We start from the raw sequence: 17,429 nt of genomic DNA on the forward strand, positions 1-17,429 counted from the left end.
AATTTCCTGGCTGCGTCCAACACTCGTGATGACGCGCCCTGGTACGGCCCAACTCCCAACTTCCCAAGCCCCAAGGGTCTTCAGCAGACCATTTGGGACAACACCGCCGTTCAGATTTCGTTTCTTCGTCGGATTCGTGAGGTTCGTCGTGTCAGTGAAACTTTATAATCATCTAGTGTTCCCGTATTGACTATTCCGGAAATCCACTTTTCCAAAGTGAAAAAGGAGGGATAGGATCCAAATTACCAACTAATGGCAATGCAAGACCCCAATGAAAGTCGTATGAAGTGCTGCACCAGCTGACAGCACCCCGTGCCATCGAACGCCATCGCTAAAACGTATACTCATGACGCTTGTCAAACTCAGCTGTTCCGAGGACCATGCCTTCCCAGTGTGCATAAAGTTGGACAGAAACACGCTTCTTTCGACAGCATCCAGCGACCGAGAATCGTCCCGATGTCGAAACGACCTCCCATACCCTCGGCCGATGGAGGCCCTTGACGAACCTTTGGGCTGACCAGGTAAGGGTCAGTAGCAGCATCTCTACGAAAGGTAAGTCTCGTGCAGAGGGTGTCCGGTCTAACGATCCAAACTCACATGTACGCGTCCCAGGATAAGTCAAATTCTTGAATAGCCTCGATGGGCCGATGGGGCCAACTCGAATCCTCCACTCGAACCCGAGATACGTAAGGAACGTTCTTGAAGAAGCGTTCGATCGATTTGACGATCCATCCCACATCGATGATCGATGGTGCATCTTTGCATGGCGTGAGCTGGATCACAGGGTCTGGGCTACGAGCGCCAATGGTACCGATGATGAGCGTTCTATGTGAAGGCCGTTGGTTGACACGGATGACGAGACTTTCTAATCTAAGTTGTGGAAGCTTTGAACGGATTACTGCCCGCTCCAGGTCAGGAATGGTGAGTTCTAACTCGCAGAGCAATTGTTCTGGAGTGAGCAGGTTGTAGTAGTCCTTTTCGGTGAACGAAATTTGGATCCGGCGAAGGTTCTCAAAAGCGGGCCTGGTGAGGTTGGATAGAAATTGGGAGAAAGAAGGGACGCTGTTGAAAATGAAGAGCGTCGTGCTGTAGAACCAAGAGTGAAGTTCTTCGCGGACGTCAAACGATACAAGCGAGAGCTTCATGAATTGGTCTCCTCCTTCTATCAGGATGTTAGCAATGGACGTCCCACCTTTCCTAAGATAGTATAGGAAAGAAGAAAATGCAGGGCAACACTATTGCGGATAGGATCACGATAGAGTGCTAGCACGAATAAAATATTGTGACTTACCAAAGTAATCGCAATGATACCCCCCCTTTTTGTCAACCCTCCAGTCGTTAAAGAAAAACTTGTTCGGTTTGATCAGGGCATGTTGGTAGATTAATAACCTCATTTCCTTCGGTAGGTCCATGAGGGGGAACGGTTTTCCGACGAATATCCATTGATCGACGTCAACCTCCTCCACTTCATCTTTCGGGTTGCTCGATTTCCCAGCCAGCATCTTGGTCCAATCCTCCTCGGGAGCCCATCCTGATGCTATTCGCATTACGGCAACATATCTCCCCGTCTCTGACACCGGGATGAGCTCCTCCGAGGCAGATTCAGATAACGTGGTGCAGGCGAACAGGCGGGACTTTCGACGAGGTCTAGTAACCCGCCAATACAGTTTCAAAACAGATTTGATGACTTGTCTCGACTCTTCTAGTCTTATAAGGCACTTGATCGGTTTCCCAAGCTCGTACGTCCTGTTGTCACCGGATAAACAAACCCAACCGCGAAAGTCTTGGGGAGAACGATTTGGCGAATTCGCCCAGTTTTGAAGATGGTCACAGAAGGCTTCACGGAGCTGAGGAGAAGGGGCTGGCAGATGTAGAGGAGACAGAGAGAACGCAGGCACAGCCCGCTTCCGCGCGGAGGTTTTGAGGGAAGATGATGGAGAGGATGGAGAGGATGGTTCTGGGGCTGAACGTTTCGGGGTGAAGGGGAACGTTCTCCTTCGGATCGTGCGTGACGGTAGCGACTCCATCTGTTGTTGTGTAAAGATTTTTTCCCTGGATACGATCTTTCTGCTATCTCCGGGTCGATGTGGGAGCTTATACGATTATATTTTCGAAGGACCGGTGAGTCAAGGTGAGATGACAAGGCTGCGGCGGAGGAGGCAGCACTCCCCGTGGGGCCCCCGCTTGACTCGACCTTGGAAGTTTGTCCGAGCGCAAGAAATCAGATAGAACGAAAATCCCGGAAGTCAAAGGCGATCGATCTATTTCAGAAGTCATCCCCCACCAAAAATCCTGAATGTTCAACGTTCAGCTTGGAGGCTAACAGTCCGATCATGATAGGTGGTTTGCTGGCTGGAGTCCGGAGTTTGAGCTTGAGAAACGTGGGGTCCTGCTAGTGGCACGATCCCACTGACTGGGGAGACGCTAATATTATTGTAGGCAGTAACTTACAATACCGACCCTTCCTTTGAAGACATATGGTGAGTCATCAGTCATCGTCTCGCTTCAACGCCTAGAACCGAATTTACATTAAATCTTAGTTCCGTTGCGGATCCATCATATTTATATACCCCTTATTCAAAGCTACCTTTCAGTATATGATCTAGAGAGGCCAGCAAAGGCGACCCGGGCCTTCTCATCAAACAATCCCCAGGTGTAGGCAGGTGATGCTTCTTATTGCTTCCCACGGCTCGCATGTCAAGTCAAATCAAACGCCCGAAAAACTGCGGCAAACGTTTCATATGTTATTCGAGTACGGCACACGCAGTTATCTCATGGTGGCCAGTCCACGGACTGATATATGCCGACAGGTGGGTCTTGTAGACGCTCAAGAAGTATATACCGCCTAAAGAGGAGGAAGAGAACTCCACCCAGTGTCTTGCTTGCCTGGCTCGGTCAGTTGCGAGAAAAGTTCTAGCATTTGCTGTTAATGCGTCGTATATTCCTCTCAGAAATATATTCCAAAAGGAAAGAAATATCATAAGGGAGAGAAATATCACAATGGCAGCGGATAAGAAGAAGCTGACTTGACCGAAATGAACCGAAATACCACTTCCTCACTTTGGTTCAGATCACTTTCACGAATATCACATCATCCCGATGTCTCTGTTCTTACCTCTCCCTCTTACCCGCACTCCCTTCGTTCACCTTCTCTCTTCTCATTCGACCCTCTCTCTCCTCTCTATTTTCCCACAATCATCTCAATATCTCCTTTCACTTCTCCCTCCCTTTACCTTCTCTCTTCTCACCCGATCCTCTCTCCTCTTTCTCCTCCCAAAAATCATTTCAATATCTCCTTTCTCACTTCTCCCTCTCACCTAAAGTCCCTCTCTTCACCTTCTCTCTTCTCACCCGGCCCTCTATCTCCTTGTTCTCCTCTCCAGAATCATCTCAATTTTAAAATCACACCCCCATGATCAAGAGACTCGCAACCACCAAATCTCGGCATTATGTCCACCATGGCGGACAATCAATTCATCCTCTCTCTGATGCCAAGGCACTATGGCCGACGCGAGGACACTTCAAAGCTCCCTGGTCTTCGCGGACTGGCGTCACAGGCAAACCTTCCAGTGTCCCTCCGTACTCCCGAACCTGACTTCCGATGCGACATCTATACGAAATGGACGATGCCTTTCCAGAGGCTCCTTATACAAAAGGGTGGTGAGAAGATCGTCACGAAAATCCTAGGTTATGCGATAGATACCGTGGATGTTGCTGTTCTCAACCCATCACGGTTCATGGAACGATTCCCAGTTGGAATCAGGGAAGATGGCCAGATGTTCGGCTTTGGCTCATTCGTCACTCCTGCTCTTTACCCTCAAGGGAGGTGTAGCGCATTCCGAACCCCTGAATGGCTGGTGAACGCCATTGGCGTCCTGCGACTTGAGATCAAGTTGAGCGTTGTCTGCAAGAAGTGGAGGGAGCTTATTCTCACTGAAGTGGTAAGTGGATTGCTCATAAGGAGAGTCCGGGTAGACAGCTACTAATGGAGATCCTAGGACCTCCATCAGAGTCCAACTTCTGTTGTACGCATCTCGTCGGAGCTTCTCCACAGCTGCACCATCCCAAACAGGGCGATCTATGCCAATCCTCTCTTCCCAGATAAACCCTACACGAGCATCCAGATCATGTGCTCACTTGAGGACGGCGGATGCAATACTTGCGCTGGTGACTTTCACGCCAAGATGGATCTCTCACAGTTCGACTGCGTCGACTTTCGCTTTGCGCCAGATGGCAACACTGCGTTCAGTGTTAATCCTGCCTGTTTCCTGCAGGATGACCACTTCGACACGGCCTATCGCACGATCAAATTCACACTTCCGAAGTGCATTACCCACGACGAGGGAGCGGCTTTCAAAATCGTCGGCAAGACATCTGGCTATTTCACCAATCAGCCCACGACTCTTGTCTTCGACCTCAACTCGTGGATCCCAAAGAAAGCGGATCTGATGCCTCCAGCGCTTGCTCGAGCAGTCAAAGCATTTTCGAAGAATGATCTAAAGCAGGTTAAGAGCGTGGTCATCAAATTCCCTGCAAAGAGGTCAGCCCGCCAGCAGTTCATCTATAACATGCAAAGGTATCAGAGGGATGGTCCGACCGCCAAACGACGCGACTGGCGAATGCGATATCTGACCCTGATCAATGTCACCACGATTCTCTGGGAGTACGTCCGCCATCTCGGCAATATCTCACCGCGCTTGGTCCAGAATTGCACGGTAGTTCCTCTTCCCCCCAGCCCTCACAAGACGCTAGACGAGATGGACCAGATGGAACTTTCTATCTTCCGCACGGCGAAACAGAACAGACATGATCAAATCAAAGATGCTAGACTCCATTGGGAGACCTTGTTCAACCTTCAAATACCTGATGATGAGAACGAAGATGCTCCCTGTACACTGGAGCTAATGCTCGCCGAACTCGAAGAATGGCGGACCGAGAACCCCAACTCAGAGGACTGCGAACATATCTTTAGCAAGTTCCTGAGTAGCAGCGTTCGCGAATCCTACTCTCCTTGCTCTGATTCCGATGGGGATAAGAAAGGGCTAGGCAGCAAGCTCTGCCAGAAGTATGAGCTTGGACCCAATGGGCAGTTGCAGGAACTGCGCCTCGTCTATGGCGATATCACTCTGATGAGTCGAACCGAGAAGACGGAGTATGATTTCCTCAAGGGATGGCAGGGAGAGCCTGGCTATCCTGGAAAGGTCACTCTTACTGACCAGCTTGGAATGATTGGCAACGAATACTGCCATTTAGACATGCTCGATGTAAGTTGGGTATTGAATCCTTTTGTTGAATCAGGCTAACCACCAGCACAGTGAACTCCAGGGTGACACAGAACATTTTGCCGTCTTGGTGAACAGGTTGGGATTGAGATTGGAGTGTCACTGGAGCGGAAAGGGAGACTTGCACGATTGAAACCCGTTGTTGGGGGGATTTGATGTCGAATGCAGTCGTCATGGATCGAGTGATGGATCACACGGGACGGAACCGTTTTCTCCTGTACCAGTACCATGACGTGCAAGCATAGGAGATACAATAATTACATGTACTCCAAAAATTCAAGTGGTGCAACATTGAAATTTGTAATGTCGAGGTTGACGTTTAAAGCAGAGGCGACACATCGCCAATGAAGTGGATGACGAGTCTTCTGCCGCCCCTCCAGCCCAACCTCCCCTATCTCTCCATCGAGATGTCTCTGATATTATGGACTCCATCATGCCAAACAAGGAGGGTGATGGTAAATCAGAATTGCCATCCACTGTTGCACAACGCGGTACGGAATACTGGGACAGTTTATAAGTGCGGCAACGGCGGTTGATCGCATCCGCCTACTAGTTTACCATGGTGACACCGCCAACGATAACGATATGCCAGTACCCGTCCGAAGAACCCCTTGGAAAGATACCGGTACTCACGAGATACTGGTTGAGTTACCGTCAACCTGTGCAACAGAACATCTTTCCCAGCCTCGCATTTCGATCCTGCTGCTTCTGGAAAATCTTAAGATCCATGTTCCGAACGATGCAACTTGCCAGCATGGTATCCCCTCGTGCATGCACCTCCTTGGGCCCGTTGCTATGGGATCTAAAGGCAATCAGCGCTTCGTGCTGCATTGACACTGATTTTTCACTGAAAACATTGGAGCTTGGTGTGGTCTAGGAAGGTGAACTTCCCTTGGTAGGTACAGGTGCTTTCAGTCAGTTACAGTTGATGCCATATGCTTCTAGAATGACCCGCTGCGCACGGAAGTAAGTCGTGGTATGTACGCATAAATGCTGTCTTTATTATGTTTGTTTGGATCAGTCACCTACACCTTGCTGCTCATCCAAAGAAATAAATATCATCCTCCCTCATGAACCAGATTGGGTTCCATCAAGCCATTCATCACTGAGTCTAGCCAAGGTGCTCCAACTACTCTCGATATACCCTCAACAGTAACTCTTTAATATGCACCTCAATCCCTTTTCACTCCTCTGTGTCCCTCTCTTGGCAGTCCTGGCAACTTGTGCTCCTGTCGACACGGCTGGACGGTACGAATCAGAGCCATGGCAGCTTCAGAACATTTCTATCTTCGAGTCATTTGCGAATTCCACCCAACCTTCTTACATCAGCTTCACAGTCCGTTCGACAACTCCTGGACTAGCAACCGTCGTCAACTGCGAAGGATCAATGCCTAGGCCGGGGCGACCCCTGGCGGGTTTCAAAGGAGTATGCTCAGACAAGAACATCCGGTTCAGATATGAAGGGGAATCGGAGTTCAAGATCTGGATTGTCCGATCCATCGCCGACCCTTCGTGAGTAACCCGAAATATAAACGCAGTTCAGACCTCGAATTCCATAACTAACTAAACATTAGAATAGGTCCGCCTTCGTTTGGTCGCACTGATTCGGGCTACTGGTACCTGAAGCCATGGCCGGAGAATATGAACCAGGAAAGCGGTCTGAGAGGTGTCTTGTACACCCAGAACTGCCTCGAAGTTCGTGCAACACTGACTGCGGCAAAATGAAAGCCGCGTTCTCGATTGAATGGCACTGGCACAATTGAACACAGCTTGGGTGACGTATGGGGGAAAGCTACATTCGATATCTAGCAAAGGAACAGGCGGAATGAGATTATCATATAATGGTATTATTGTGAGTAGAGAAGTGAGAATTTGGCATAATTGTGTGGAATTTTGCATGGAAAACTGGATTTGGTCGACAGTTAGCCAGATAATGTGCCCGTAGGAAACTGCGTAATTGTCTAATGTTAGGTATATCATGAGTCCCTTAGGCAAGATACTACCATCTCAGCGCTGTATTGGTTTGACATCTACTTCCCTGGTTGTGCCAGTCTGAATAAAGGGTTGCTCGGAATCAAGGAGCCATCAGTCGCGAATACCTGCATTTGGATAATTTACTGGCTTCAGACTTATCCCAAACCCCTCTCTGGCCCCCCTACATGGCTATGATGTCCCAAGGTCATATCGAACCCCCACAACTCTGTTCCTCCGTAGCATGCAACTACCGACCTTGGACCGTTCTAAAACCAGGTTAGGAATCGTGAAGAACATGAAGTGGCGTTGTTTCAGGTCACCCCGTCACAGTCCTTCAACTGAAAGTCCCCTACTTCTATATCTTCTGGAAGCGGCATAGACGAGTTTAACCAAAGGGACTATCCTTCAGCCATGGTTCCGGTAACTCAATCTATGTAGGAGTACTCCTTGGCGACCCATTCCCCCGGGACTGCTAGGAGGGCGAATGGCGCAGACTCCCGGACGACCATAGGCGTGTTCTCATCGTCGTATGCGGGAAGGGGGCCGTGTTTCTTGGACGGTGAGGCTTGTATGAGATTCTACTTGTTGAGTCGTGCATGTAAACGACTAAACAAGGGAGGCGGAGCTCCTGTGCTTGACACAGGAGGAGGAGCCTCCAAAGTCCGCACCCAGAAGATCCGGACTGGGATAGCCCAGAGGCCAGAGGAACACACGAGCTGTTGAGATTTGTGAGCAAGGTTATCCTCGGCATTCCTGATGCAACCCATGAGACACGCACCAATGTGATTCCGCCTGCATCCATTTCTTCAGACGCACCCGCAGCCACCCCGAGGAGCTGGTTCACGATGGGAATTAGGGCATGCTTCCCCTCCAAAGCAAGGTCTCCAGCAACTCGATGTCATGCATGCCACGCGGGCACCACGAGCAATACACGCGAGGTCCTTCAACGATGTTTCGCGAGGCAGGAGGCAGAGGTATTTCTCGGTACTTCTCGCAGCCTTGATTCAACGGTAAAGACGTGTCTTGCATTCGAATCGCGACATTTCTTCTTCCGCTGTATTGCCGTATCGTGCCCAGTAACGCCACCCTGCTTTTGCCATAATGCGATCAGCTCGCATTCGCTCGCGTCTCATGTCCATGGAGGAATCGGGAGCGTTTCCGCCGCCTATGAATGGGCTGAGACTTGAGAGGTAAGAAATTTTTCGCGTCGATGAGAACGCGTCCTAGCATGGCGGTGCCGAACGACCGAGTTCAAAAGCGAAGCCAAATCTAGATCGGAGCAAGCCTGGGTGGCTCCTTACGGCGTTGGCCAACGCTCAATCCTTAATTCTGTACAAGGACAACCCGGCAGCAACGTTGCAATATGACGAGTTCCTGGTGCATAACAGTTTCACTAAACCTAAAGCATTATTGCATGCTTGATGCCGAACTAAATACCGTACCGACTGCATCGATATTCGACATGGACAGAACAGGTAGAACCCATGAAATTAATATGCAAACGACAGAGTCCCCGGAACGATGCATTGCAGACTGCTAAATTTACCTTGCGTCTTACTAGGTTCTCCAGGACTGGAAGGAGGGGTTTGGGAATTCTGCTTGCTGTGCTTTACCGCTAAATACTGGACCTGGCACTGGAGCCTGTAAGTAAAGGAGTACCCGGCACGAGGCTGTCAAGGGACACGGAAAGAATCGTAGAACTCACAGAAGAGACTAACAAAGCAGGTCCGAAAAGGATTTAGATGAAATTCACAGTTCCGAGAATAATGGATACAGCCTTCAATATCACTGCCAGGCCCGGGACAAGACGAGGAGTAAACTGGCGGTGAAATTGTGTTGCAATCTACATTGGCACGGTCGGATTGATATCTTGATCAGATTGATGCTGGATAAATCTGGAGATCTCAGGCAGAATATCGGACCAACGTCATCGTAATCTATGGGACTGCAACCACCGTTCATCCGTACTGCAAGGCATAATCGACAAGATAAAACTCCCCAATGATCCGGGAGACAAAGACTATAGATTTTGGTATTGAAATATAATAGAGCCGCAAAGATTAATGAAATCCTAAGTGATGGATACTACAATTGTCCTATATCGAGTGGAGAAGGTCAGAGTCATGCTCCGTCATATAATACCAACTGTCTTGCTGACGATACGAACTAGCCTTATATTGACACCGAGTGCTCATTGGGAGAAGGTCCATACTTCCGAGATGAGGATCAGACGCTTAGATTCGTTGATATTATCAAGCGAAAGATCTACTGGTTAGATATACGTAAGGGACCTTCATCGCTCCATAGCCATCAGCTCGATATATCTGCAGGGTTTGTAACGCTATTCCAACAACCGATGCATACCATCGCAGCTAACGGCGATCCAAGGTGTACTACAGACAGTACTATGGACAAGGGGTCCTTCATTTTCGGAGGCAAATATGGCATGTACCGCTTTACCGAAGCGTCCGACAATTCGCCTCACCCGGTCGTCACTGAGCTGGCCAAGTATCCCATTCCGGATGACTTGAGACAGAATTTCAGAGCGAATGACGGCGGCGTGGATCCAGCTGGCCACTACTGGATCGCAGTCATGAATGATGACTCAGTGAAGGAGCCAACGAATGAAGGTACGAAAATTCTAGATTCCAAAGCCATTGTAAAGCACTTGAATCGACTGACAAGAAAAGCTTTCGTTCTCCGATATGGTCCAGACCCAGTTCGACCACCTCGGAGATTCTTGGATGGACTGACCATACCAAATGGCATCGCATGGAGTCCGGACGGCTCCATAATGTACTTATGTGACTCGCCTTCGAAGAATCTCTATGCATTTGACTTCGACGTCAACAACATCGACCACCCCATTTCCAACCAACGGGTCCTTTTCCATCTTGAGGGCGATGGAGTCCCCGATGGCCATGCCGTTGACGTTGAAGGCTGTATTTGGCAGGCAATCTACGGTGGTGGCAAAGTCCTACGTATCTCCCCTGAAGGCCGTGTTCTGACGGAGATCCACCTTCCAACTCGTTGTGTCACTTGCCCGACGTTCGCTGGGACAGACCTGTATATCACCACCGCGGAAGAGGGGAACCCTAAAACGTATCCAGAATCGGCGCGGTTCGGCGGGAGGGTTTTCAGGTGCCACGTTGGCGTTGAAGGACTGAAACTGCATCGGTATAATCACAAGACCTCCTGAGAATGGTGCTGGGAAACGTCACATTCGTTCCAACGATGAGCGATCACTGTCGTCAGCTTGAGGAGATTCCCGACGGCTTCGCCAAGTGATAGACTGGGCATGCTCAAAACCCGCCCAATTTCCTGATAGCTAAATCCCGTCAATCCAGGGGTATCCCAATTCAGTGTTCTCAGTTCCAACATTCCGGAAGCCTTGTCCTAATGCCGTTCGACATCGCCATCTGAAATGCAAGGCATTGTGCCGAAACGTATTTACTTCTCTCCCAACGGCAAGTGGTCAATTAGCGCGGGACTCAACCTGCATAGTGCATACGGATTGACTTCGATTGCATCACCAGGTGCCGCAAGCCACCTATCTCGCATTCTCGCTCTGCTTCGGCGCGACATACCTTCTTAGTGCGCTGGTCCTGACACCAATATTAAAAGCGAACCGCAGTTCTTATTTGATGTGTTCAGCCTCGAAAAGTGGCTTTCGTCAATTTCCCTTATTATTACCCCCTGTCACCTTCAATGCCCTCATCTCAACCAAGCTGTTAGCCAAGCGGAAACAAACCACCTCAAACTTCCAAAGTCGAATACTCAATCGAGTCAGCTCCAAACTTCCAATGCCGGTGACGAAATCGAATGGCGTGCCGGGTTCTCGGGCAATTCTCCCCGTCACGCGTTGTGTAATCTCCACAGTCGAGTTGATCACCATTTCCAGAAAGGTTGGAGCGCGACTGCGCGAGCCGTTTGAACCAGGGGGTCGGATAGCGTCCGTTAGCCAATCGAGCGAGCTATTTTCTCCACCACTATTCGCCGCAGAATTGCGGCGTCGTTGGTGACAAGGGGGAGTGCAGGGAAATAAAGAGAGTTTCTGATGTGTGGAACTTGTATTGTAAACTGCGAAGCATCAAGCATGAGGATGAGGCGGAGCGATGGAGCCATGGGAGGCAAATGTACGAGCGGGATGGAGCCGAGAATGGCTGAACTCGCATCACTGGCTCTGGTTCCGAAAGTTCGATTCTAATATGGACCCGAACTGTCGGGATTGATGCAGGGAGGTCGTTAACCCTATCAAGCGCTCTGTTCATTGATTTCATCCAGAACGGAGCTTGCCAACCTGTCTTGCTGCGATTCATGTCACAGGTTTGAGGTCACTCTTGACTCTTGACTCTTGGATGAGAGGCGATAAAATCCACTATCTCAAACATCCAAGAGACATTACTTGTCCGGACCTCAGGATACCTTGCAAGCGAAATTGGTCCCGACTGTGGAAGAGGAGGACGATTACGATGACGAGGGAGGAGCTGCATCTACCAAGCTCGTAAGCGATGCGGAGGCATTAATAATAATACGGCGTATGGAGATGTAATAATGTCATGCAGCTTCGTTGCTCACCCTGCCCTGCGAGTGCCCGCTGCTGGTACTCAAGGGCGTCCGAGAACTTGCTGGGCTGCCCTGGCGTTACGAACCCTCTCTCTCCACCCTGGTCAGGTCCCCCCCAGTTTGGGCAAAGCCGTCAATAGGTCAAATGTCTGACAGCTTGCGAAATCGGCGTGGAGCCAGTCTATCAAGTCTGATCGACAATTCCTCAAAGCAACTTTCCAAGCATAAAGCAGAGAATTCTTCTGGCTCAGCTAACTCATAAGTCGCAAAAGATCTCCAAGCACGACGGCCCTAAGAACTATGATGGTCGCATCGGAGGTAAGGTTCTTACATTTCTATGCCGACAGAATGGACGAGTCCATCTTCGTTGAGCTAGGCTTGCTGCTTAGACATTGGATGGCTTGAATTCGGCGCGAGTCACTTGCAAAGAGTCATCGACTAGTGACCTGCTGGCTGCCAGGGTAACAAAGATCAAATGGGTACCGTACCCCATTGCAATTGGTTGCAAATAATAAGACACCCAGCATCTCATAAACTTTATCACCATAAAGTATGAACACATGACCATCACCACAATGCGGCAGGGAGCGTATGCAGTATTACCAACCAAGCCTTCCATTTCAACTGGACCCGCGTAGCAAGTCGAGAATCAACACGTCGCACTCGACTCGCACCCGCATGATCACTCGCAGAGTACATCCGCCGCATTTACCAAACCTGGGCATGGATACGAAAGGGATGCTCTGATATCCTTGGAACAGTGCCGGTTGCTCAACCAGGATCGATTTCAATCTATCGATCTCGGGACCGTTTCTGGCAGTTTGTGTTATTCACTGGCACACATTGCTAAACAGGTCTGAACAACTGTGCGTATCGGGGGCTGTCGACGAGAGCTCCATTGCCCAAGAAAATGTATTGGATATTACCCAAGTCAAAAGCGAAAATTATACCTACAATATGCCTAAGATATCGTTCCTCCCCTTTCCGGTTTGAATTGCTTGCACAACGGCAACAGTAACCGCTGGACCCTCAACCCATTTCAACCACTCTAATGACGAACGATCGTCTTCCTTTGATGGATATCGAGCTGAGAGCACGTCATCTACATAGTAGTGTCTCGCTTGGATATTGCGGGCTATTTTAGCTCAACTTCTTTGCAGGTTGGGGTTAATTGATGGTGGCCAGCCCGCATCCATGTTGTTCACCGCCTGACCGAGTCGAAAGCGTCCGATCCGATCGAAGCAGAATCGTTATGTTTCTGCTTGACAGTGTTCGACATCGTAAAAGGGGCCCTCGCTTCGGGGCTCCTCTGGCATTCTCAGCCACGAACTTCACTATTATGTCAGGCGGCATCAGCGTGGGTGGGCGGGGAAGTTCTTACCCGTGATGCCGTGATGGACGTTGAATTACACAATACATCCCACGCATGCAAGGACTCACTAATCACGCAACACTTCGGGACTGAGAAGGGTAGTCCCGTTATTTGCATGCGGCGAATCGCCATAACCGATGAACGAAAGGATTTTTGAGAGTTTCTAGAATAGCATTTATTCCTATTGGCTGACTGGGCTGCCTCACCGCCCTCTTTTGTTAGTGCATGATGAGACGATGGACGATGGCCATTGGGCGCCGGACAATTTGTTATTGAACTTGCTAATGCTATTAGCAGAAGTCTCCTGGACGCTAATGCGAATCAGTGCATACATTTATGCGCTGATTGCAGACTTGCAGATCACTACTATCCAATATGGCAATATCTTCTCGCCTTTCGAGGCGACAGTTAATTACCTCCAGCCAGCGCTATCAAACAGATCATCCAACTCTACACCGTAGACAAAAGTAACTAGTTGATCCCTTTAGGTCATCAGCTCAACATACCCCTTGCTTTCTGGGTATGGGTTACGTGCTCCAAACTAGCACGTTATGACTTGTCCATTTCGGCCTGAACTTCATGATGATCGGCTATTTATTGACTATCATATCATCTTGCACACCACCGGAAAGTTTCTCCCGAACAGGTGCAAGTATGGTGAAGAAATCCAACTCAAGGGTGTTTGTTGAGAAGGACGAGAGGGCAACTTTGGTCCCAACCATGCTTTCGGGCTCGGTCGCTGACGGGATATGCATATGTACCGAACTTGCATGCATATCGATCTATCATACATGGACAAGTGAGGATCGAGCTTCAAAGTCGTCTTTGTGAGATTCAGCACAACATCGCTCAGCCTCTTCGCCATGGGCGGGTTAGCTACTACTACACATGAGGACCTGGCCATACCGTCCAATTGCTTGTCATTCAGTATTCCGAACCATAGAAAGGCTATGTTACGCGTCAGCCATAAATACCGATCGGCGATCAAATCAGTGGAGGACCTGTTGCACCTATTGTTCCGGCTTGCTGAATCAAGACTCTGGCTTTTAATTCTAGTCCTTGGCAATACACAGACAGTTATGGTGACGAAGCCTCTTAGCACCCCCACATACAAGGGACAAAGGTCTTACTGTTGACCGAAGATTCCACGCTTGAAAGAAGGATAAATCCCCTGAAATCGAACTGTGGTGGGATGCTGCCTGTCCAGCACTGTATCACCACAATCAATCATAGTTGCCGTCCGCGTTGACGTGAACATGGCAACCAAAATACTTGCACGATGCGAGGCATGAGGATTTCACTAGTAGTTCTACATTCTGGTTTCTGAACCACCCTCTGCTGGAACTACGAAGGTCCACAGAGGTCCACAACGGATGGACGTTGGTTGCCGTCCGCAGTCCGCTAATGCTGGACCGTCCTGGCATGGAATCCAAGTCGCTGGCACCAGTACGGGGGAATCAAATCGACTTTGAAGTGCTAATACAGAGTATAGACAAGTTTTAAGGATGAACGTACTCCTGGGCAACAGGCAAAGTATGCAATAATGCATTAATGCATTTTGTAATGATGCATGGCATTGGTGAAATTAGGAACTTTTCATCTTGAGAATGGCCAAATTCCGGGCTTGGCAATTATCCCGCACTGAATTCTGACCTGCAGGCCGCATTGCATCCCACTCACAACGTCTCTACTTTGCCTACCAACACGGAACTGCGGACGCCGGATATACGGAGTACTGAAATAACATCCTACAGAATCGCTGCCCCAAGAGTCACGATTCCAATTCCCAGTCTCCAACCCACTCCCTAGTCCCTACCCTGTCTCTCGTATTTCTTTGGGTCAAGGTGATATGTCTTTTTTGTCGCTATCTGCATGTTGAACGTGTGAGACAACCAAGAAGGGCAAAAGCCGTAAATGACTTGCAGGCGATTGTCATGCCTAACTTACCGCAGGAGCCAGCAATTATTCATGAGCAGGGCTAATTATCCTCGACCAACAACCAGCTTCAGACTTCAGTGTCCCAAGCCGCCGTCATGGACCGTTAGAGCGGTTGGACGGAGGGTGGATGCTAACCTAGTGTGCTCCACGCCCCACTGTCAGAGGGACAACTGGACAAGAGCCTCCCCACTTTCCACAAGTGAAGCTTCTAGCCGGACGCCAAACTGCGCCCAACATCACGCATGCCACCAGGTTCCACGGGCCGTGAGATCGGGCATTCGAGCGGCTCTGAGAATGAACGCTTGGAGAAGAGCTGGCCTTTCTCCAAAGTTTCAGTTTTTGACGATTGGTACCATCTGGGCTCTCCGCTAGCTCCTTCGTCCTGGGGACTTTGCCTCCCTTGGTAAGGATATTCCCATCATACAGTGTACGATGTATCCCTGGCCCTGCCTGTTCTTAGCCCGGAGACTGGGATAGTGACCGTTCAAGGACCTCCGGGGAGCCTGAGGGATGGAAAGTGCGTGGTCTTCCGCCCTCAAGCATCAACAACCTTGAGCTTTGAAGTTACCATTGACCACTGCCTAGGGCCGCGCTGGAATCAGCGCTTCCCAGACTCCCAATGGTGAGGGATGAGGCTGCGAAAGTCGAAACGGACGGGCATTGTTCAGTCTTGTCCCAGCCCCACTCCCTTTTCCGCAAGATGCACGAAATTACGTCCCATGAGCCAAAGCAACCAGGGTCCCGAAAAGCATCGTTACTTTGCTCGATTTTCATTTTTCGCCGATCCCAGTCACTGAACTCCTGGGGGTAGATACCTGGTACTCGCCGTTCTCGCTGCTATCCCCACCGATCGACCGTTTTGCTTCTGCTTCCTTTTGCCCCCGTGCTGGGTCGGTGATCGATATTATTGCTGAACTCAGGAATTTCCCTGTCCTCCTTCTAGGTTTAAAGTTTTTTGTTTTTTCTATCCCTTGAAGCTGCGACAGAATGAGGCGGCATTAGGACCATGGTCCTGGGCTTTGATCTAAGTTTAATCTGATTCATACGGAGTGGCGTGACCTCGTGTCTTGTCACCAATCACCAACCAACCCCTCTTGCCTGGGTCAACTTCTGTGATCAGTTCTACATTTTGTCTTTACGGCCGATGGAGTACTTTCGCAAATGTGTTCCTCCCTTTCGGGGACACGATATGAATCAAGTACTTTGGCCGAGCATAATCGCCCACAAGGATGGTTCAATGCATCTCCAGTTCTCCACAAATCCACAGTCCTTGTCGGGCTTCCTACGCCCCAGTAAGACACCAACAGATTACAGATCAAGACAAGAAACAAGCAAGCAACCAAGCAGATAACGCGCAGTAGCGCAGTTGCACAGTGCCTGCGGAGTCCCGGTAACTGGGCGTACTAACTGACCTTAGTACGGTCCTGACGGAGGACATGGAGTGGTGTACCCCCTCAGAGGTTCATACCAAGCACTGCAAGTCCGCAACGCGCCAACGCCTCCTTTTCTCTCCACGAAGCCGCGAACGGCCTGGCCCTCCCTGACCTTTCTCCACACCGACATTATGGCATCAACCAAGGCGGACCCCCTCATTCTGCCCAGCCCACCGGACACCAGTGCACATTCTCCCATGTCACCGTCACAGGCTTACAGCCAAACTTAGCTGTATACATATTACTCACCCTTCCCCATGCTCCTGTGCCAGATACCCACTTTGACCTCTCTTTCCTGTTATCCATCCTCTGTACATGGTACATCCAGTACCCTCGACCGCAACCAGCTCTGCTTCTTAACAGACGACCTGTTCATCCTCTTCCCATTCGAACCTCAATCGATCCCGGCGGACTCGATCTTGCCGGCCGCTTGCGCTTTGTGCGGGCGGGTGTCTGCATGCCGTGATCGGCCTGCTTCCTGGCACTGCACCTCTCCGAGAATCTTATATATCGGCCTTCCGCCAATCCACCACTTCGAGGCACGGTTGATCGTCCTGACCAGGACGGTGACACCAGCCTCTCCATAAACAGTCATCGTGGCGATCCCGCTGCCAGCTCTTTCGTCCGCCCTCGCTCATACACCCAATCCGTTCCCGCTCTCGCGTTCAGAGCTGCTTCGGCCTCGTTCCCCAAGCTTCCGAACCACCTTCGACCCCGCGACAGGCATCGTCGAATCCGTCGAAACGGCTCCAAACGGGTCTTCATCAACAAACCCTACCGCCTCATCTTCCGTTCCATGGTTCCCCACCCGCCTCGAAGGCGAGGGTAATATTCCCCGCCATATGTCGCATCGGGATGCCACGG

The 17,429-nt window shown here is 50.1% G+C and overlaps 5 protein-coding genes across 5 annotated transcripts; 4 read left to right on the top strand and 1 right to left on the bottom strand.

Annotated features, from left to right (window-relative positions):
* On the bottom strand, positions 1 to 2,209 carry P152DRAFT_5778 (uncharacterized protein). Its single transcript, XM_033683083.1, has 3 exons — positions 1,292 to 2,209; positions 598 to 1,162; positions 1 to 543 (listed from the first exon to the last, which is right to left on the bottom strand). Exons 1-3 carry the CDS (start codon positions 2,025 to 2,027, stop codon positions 363 to 365), a joined length of 1,482 nt encoding a protein of 493 aa, XP_033538634.1. The 5' UTR covers positions 2,028 to 2,209; the 3' UTR covers positions 1 to 362.
* Positions 2,210 to 3,458: 1,249 nt separating this feature from the next.
* P152DRAFT_445159 (uncharacterized protein) lies at positions 3,459 to 5,318 on the top strand (the record flags this gene model as incomplete). The annotated part of the gene is made up of 3 exons (XM_033677834.1): positions 3,459 to 3,941; positions 3,999 to 5,264; positions 5,316 to 5,318. The coding sequence occupies 3 exons, from the start codon at positions 3,459 to 3,461 to the stop codon at positions 5,316 to 5,318; spliced, it is 1,752 nt and encodes a 583-aa protein (XP_033538635.1).
* Positions 5,319 to 6,447: 1,129 nt separating this feature from the next.
* P152DRAFT_445160 (uncharacterized protein) lies at positions 6,448 to 7,007 on the top strand (the record flags this gene model as incomplete). Its single annotated transcript, XM_033677835.1, has 2 exons — positions 6,448 to 6,794; positions 6,857 to 7,007. 2 exons carry the CDS (start codon positions 6,448 to 6,450, stop codon positions 7,005 to 7,007), a joined length of 498 nt encoding a protein of 165 aa, XP_033538636.1.
* A 1,932-nt stretch (positions 7,008 to 8,939) lies between these two features.
* Positions 8,940 to 10,586, top strand: P152DRAFT_510318 (uncharacterized protein). The gene is made up of 4 exons (XM_033682653.1): positions 8,940 to 9,370; positions 9,427 to 9,587; positions 9,645 to 9,886; positions 9,947 to 10,586. The coding sequence occupies exons 1-4, from the start codon at positions 9,335 to 9,337 to the stop codon at positions 10,453 to 10,455; spliced, it is 948 nt and encodes a 315-aa protein (XP_033538637.1). The 5' UTR covers positions 8,940 to 9,334; the 3' UTR covers positions 10,456 to 10,586.
* A 6,066-nt stretch (positions 10,587 to 16,652) lies between these two features.
* Positions 16,653 to 17,279, top strand: P152DRAFT_5954 (uncharacterized protein). Its single transcript, XM_033683096.1, has one exon. It carries the CDS (start codon positions 16,823 to 16,825, stop codon positions 17,150 to 17,152), a length of 330 nt encoding a protein of 109 aa, XP_033538638.1. The 5' UTR covers positions 16,653 to 16,822; the 3' UTR covers positions 17,153 to 17,279.
* Positions 17,280 to 17,429: the final 150 nt, after the last annotated feature.

Source organism: Eremomyces bilateralis, assembly GCF_010015585.1.
Source record: "Eremomyces bilateralis CBS 781.70 unplaced genomic scaffold P152scaffold_1, whole genome shotgun sequence".
In the NCBI taxonomy this organism is placed as follows: Eukaryota; Fungi; Ascomycota; class Dothideomycetes; order Eremomycetales; family Eremomycetaceae; genus Eremomyces; species Eremomyces bilateralis.

Excerpts from the sequence above, each read along its gene's own strand:
- P152DRAFT_5778 (XM_033683083.1), bottom strand. The coding sequence starts at position 2,027 with ATGGAGTCGCTACCGTCACGCACGATCCGAAGGAGAACGTTCCCCTTC. Across the intron at positions 1,163-1,291 it reads GTATCATTGCGATTACTTTG|AAGGAGGAGACCAATTCATG; the intron begins GTAAGTCACAAT and ends ACATCCTGATAG. Across the intron at positions 544-597 it reads TTATCCTGGGACGCGTACAT|AGATGCTGCTACTGACCCTT; the intron begins GTGAGTTTGGAT and ends TACCTTTCGTAG.
- P152DRAFT_5954 (XM_033683096.1), top strand. The coding sequence starts at position 16,823 with ATGCTCCTGTGCCAGATACCCACTTTGACCTCTCTTTCCTGTTATCCA.
- P152DRAFT_510318 (XM_033682653.1), top strand. The coding sequence starts at position 9,335 with ATGGATACTACAATTGTCCTATATCGAGTGGAGAAG. Across the intron at positions 9,371-9,426 it reads TCCTATATCGAGTGGAGAAG|CCTTATATTGACACCGAGTG; the intron begins GTCAGAGTCATG and ends GATACGAACTAG. Across the intron at positions 9,588-9,644 it reads CAGCTCGATATATCTGCAGG|GTGTACTACAGACAGTACTA; the intron begins GTTTGTAACGCT and ends CGGCGATCCAAG.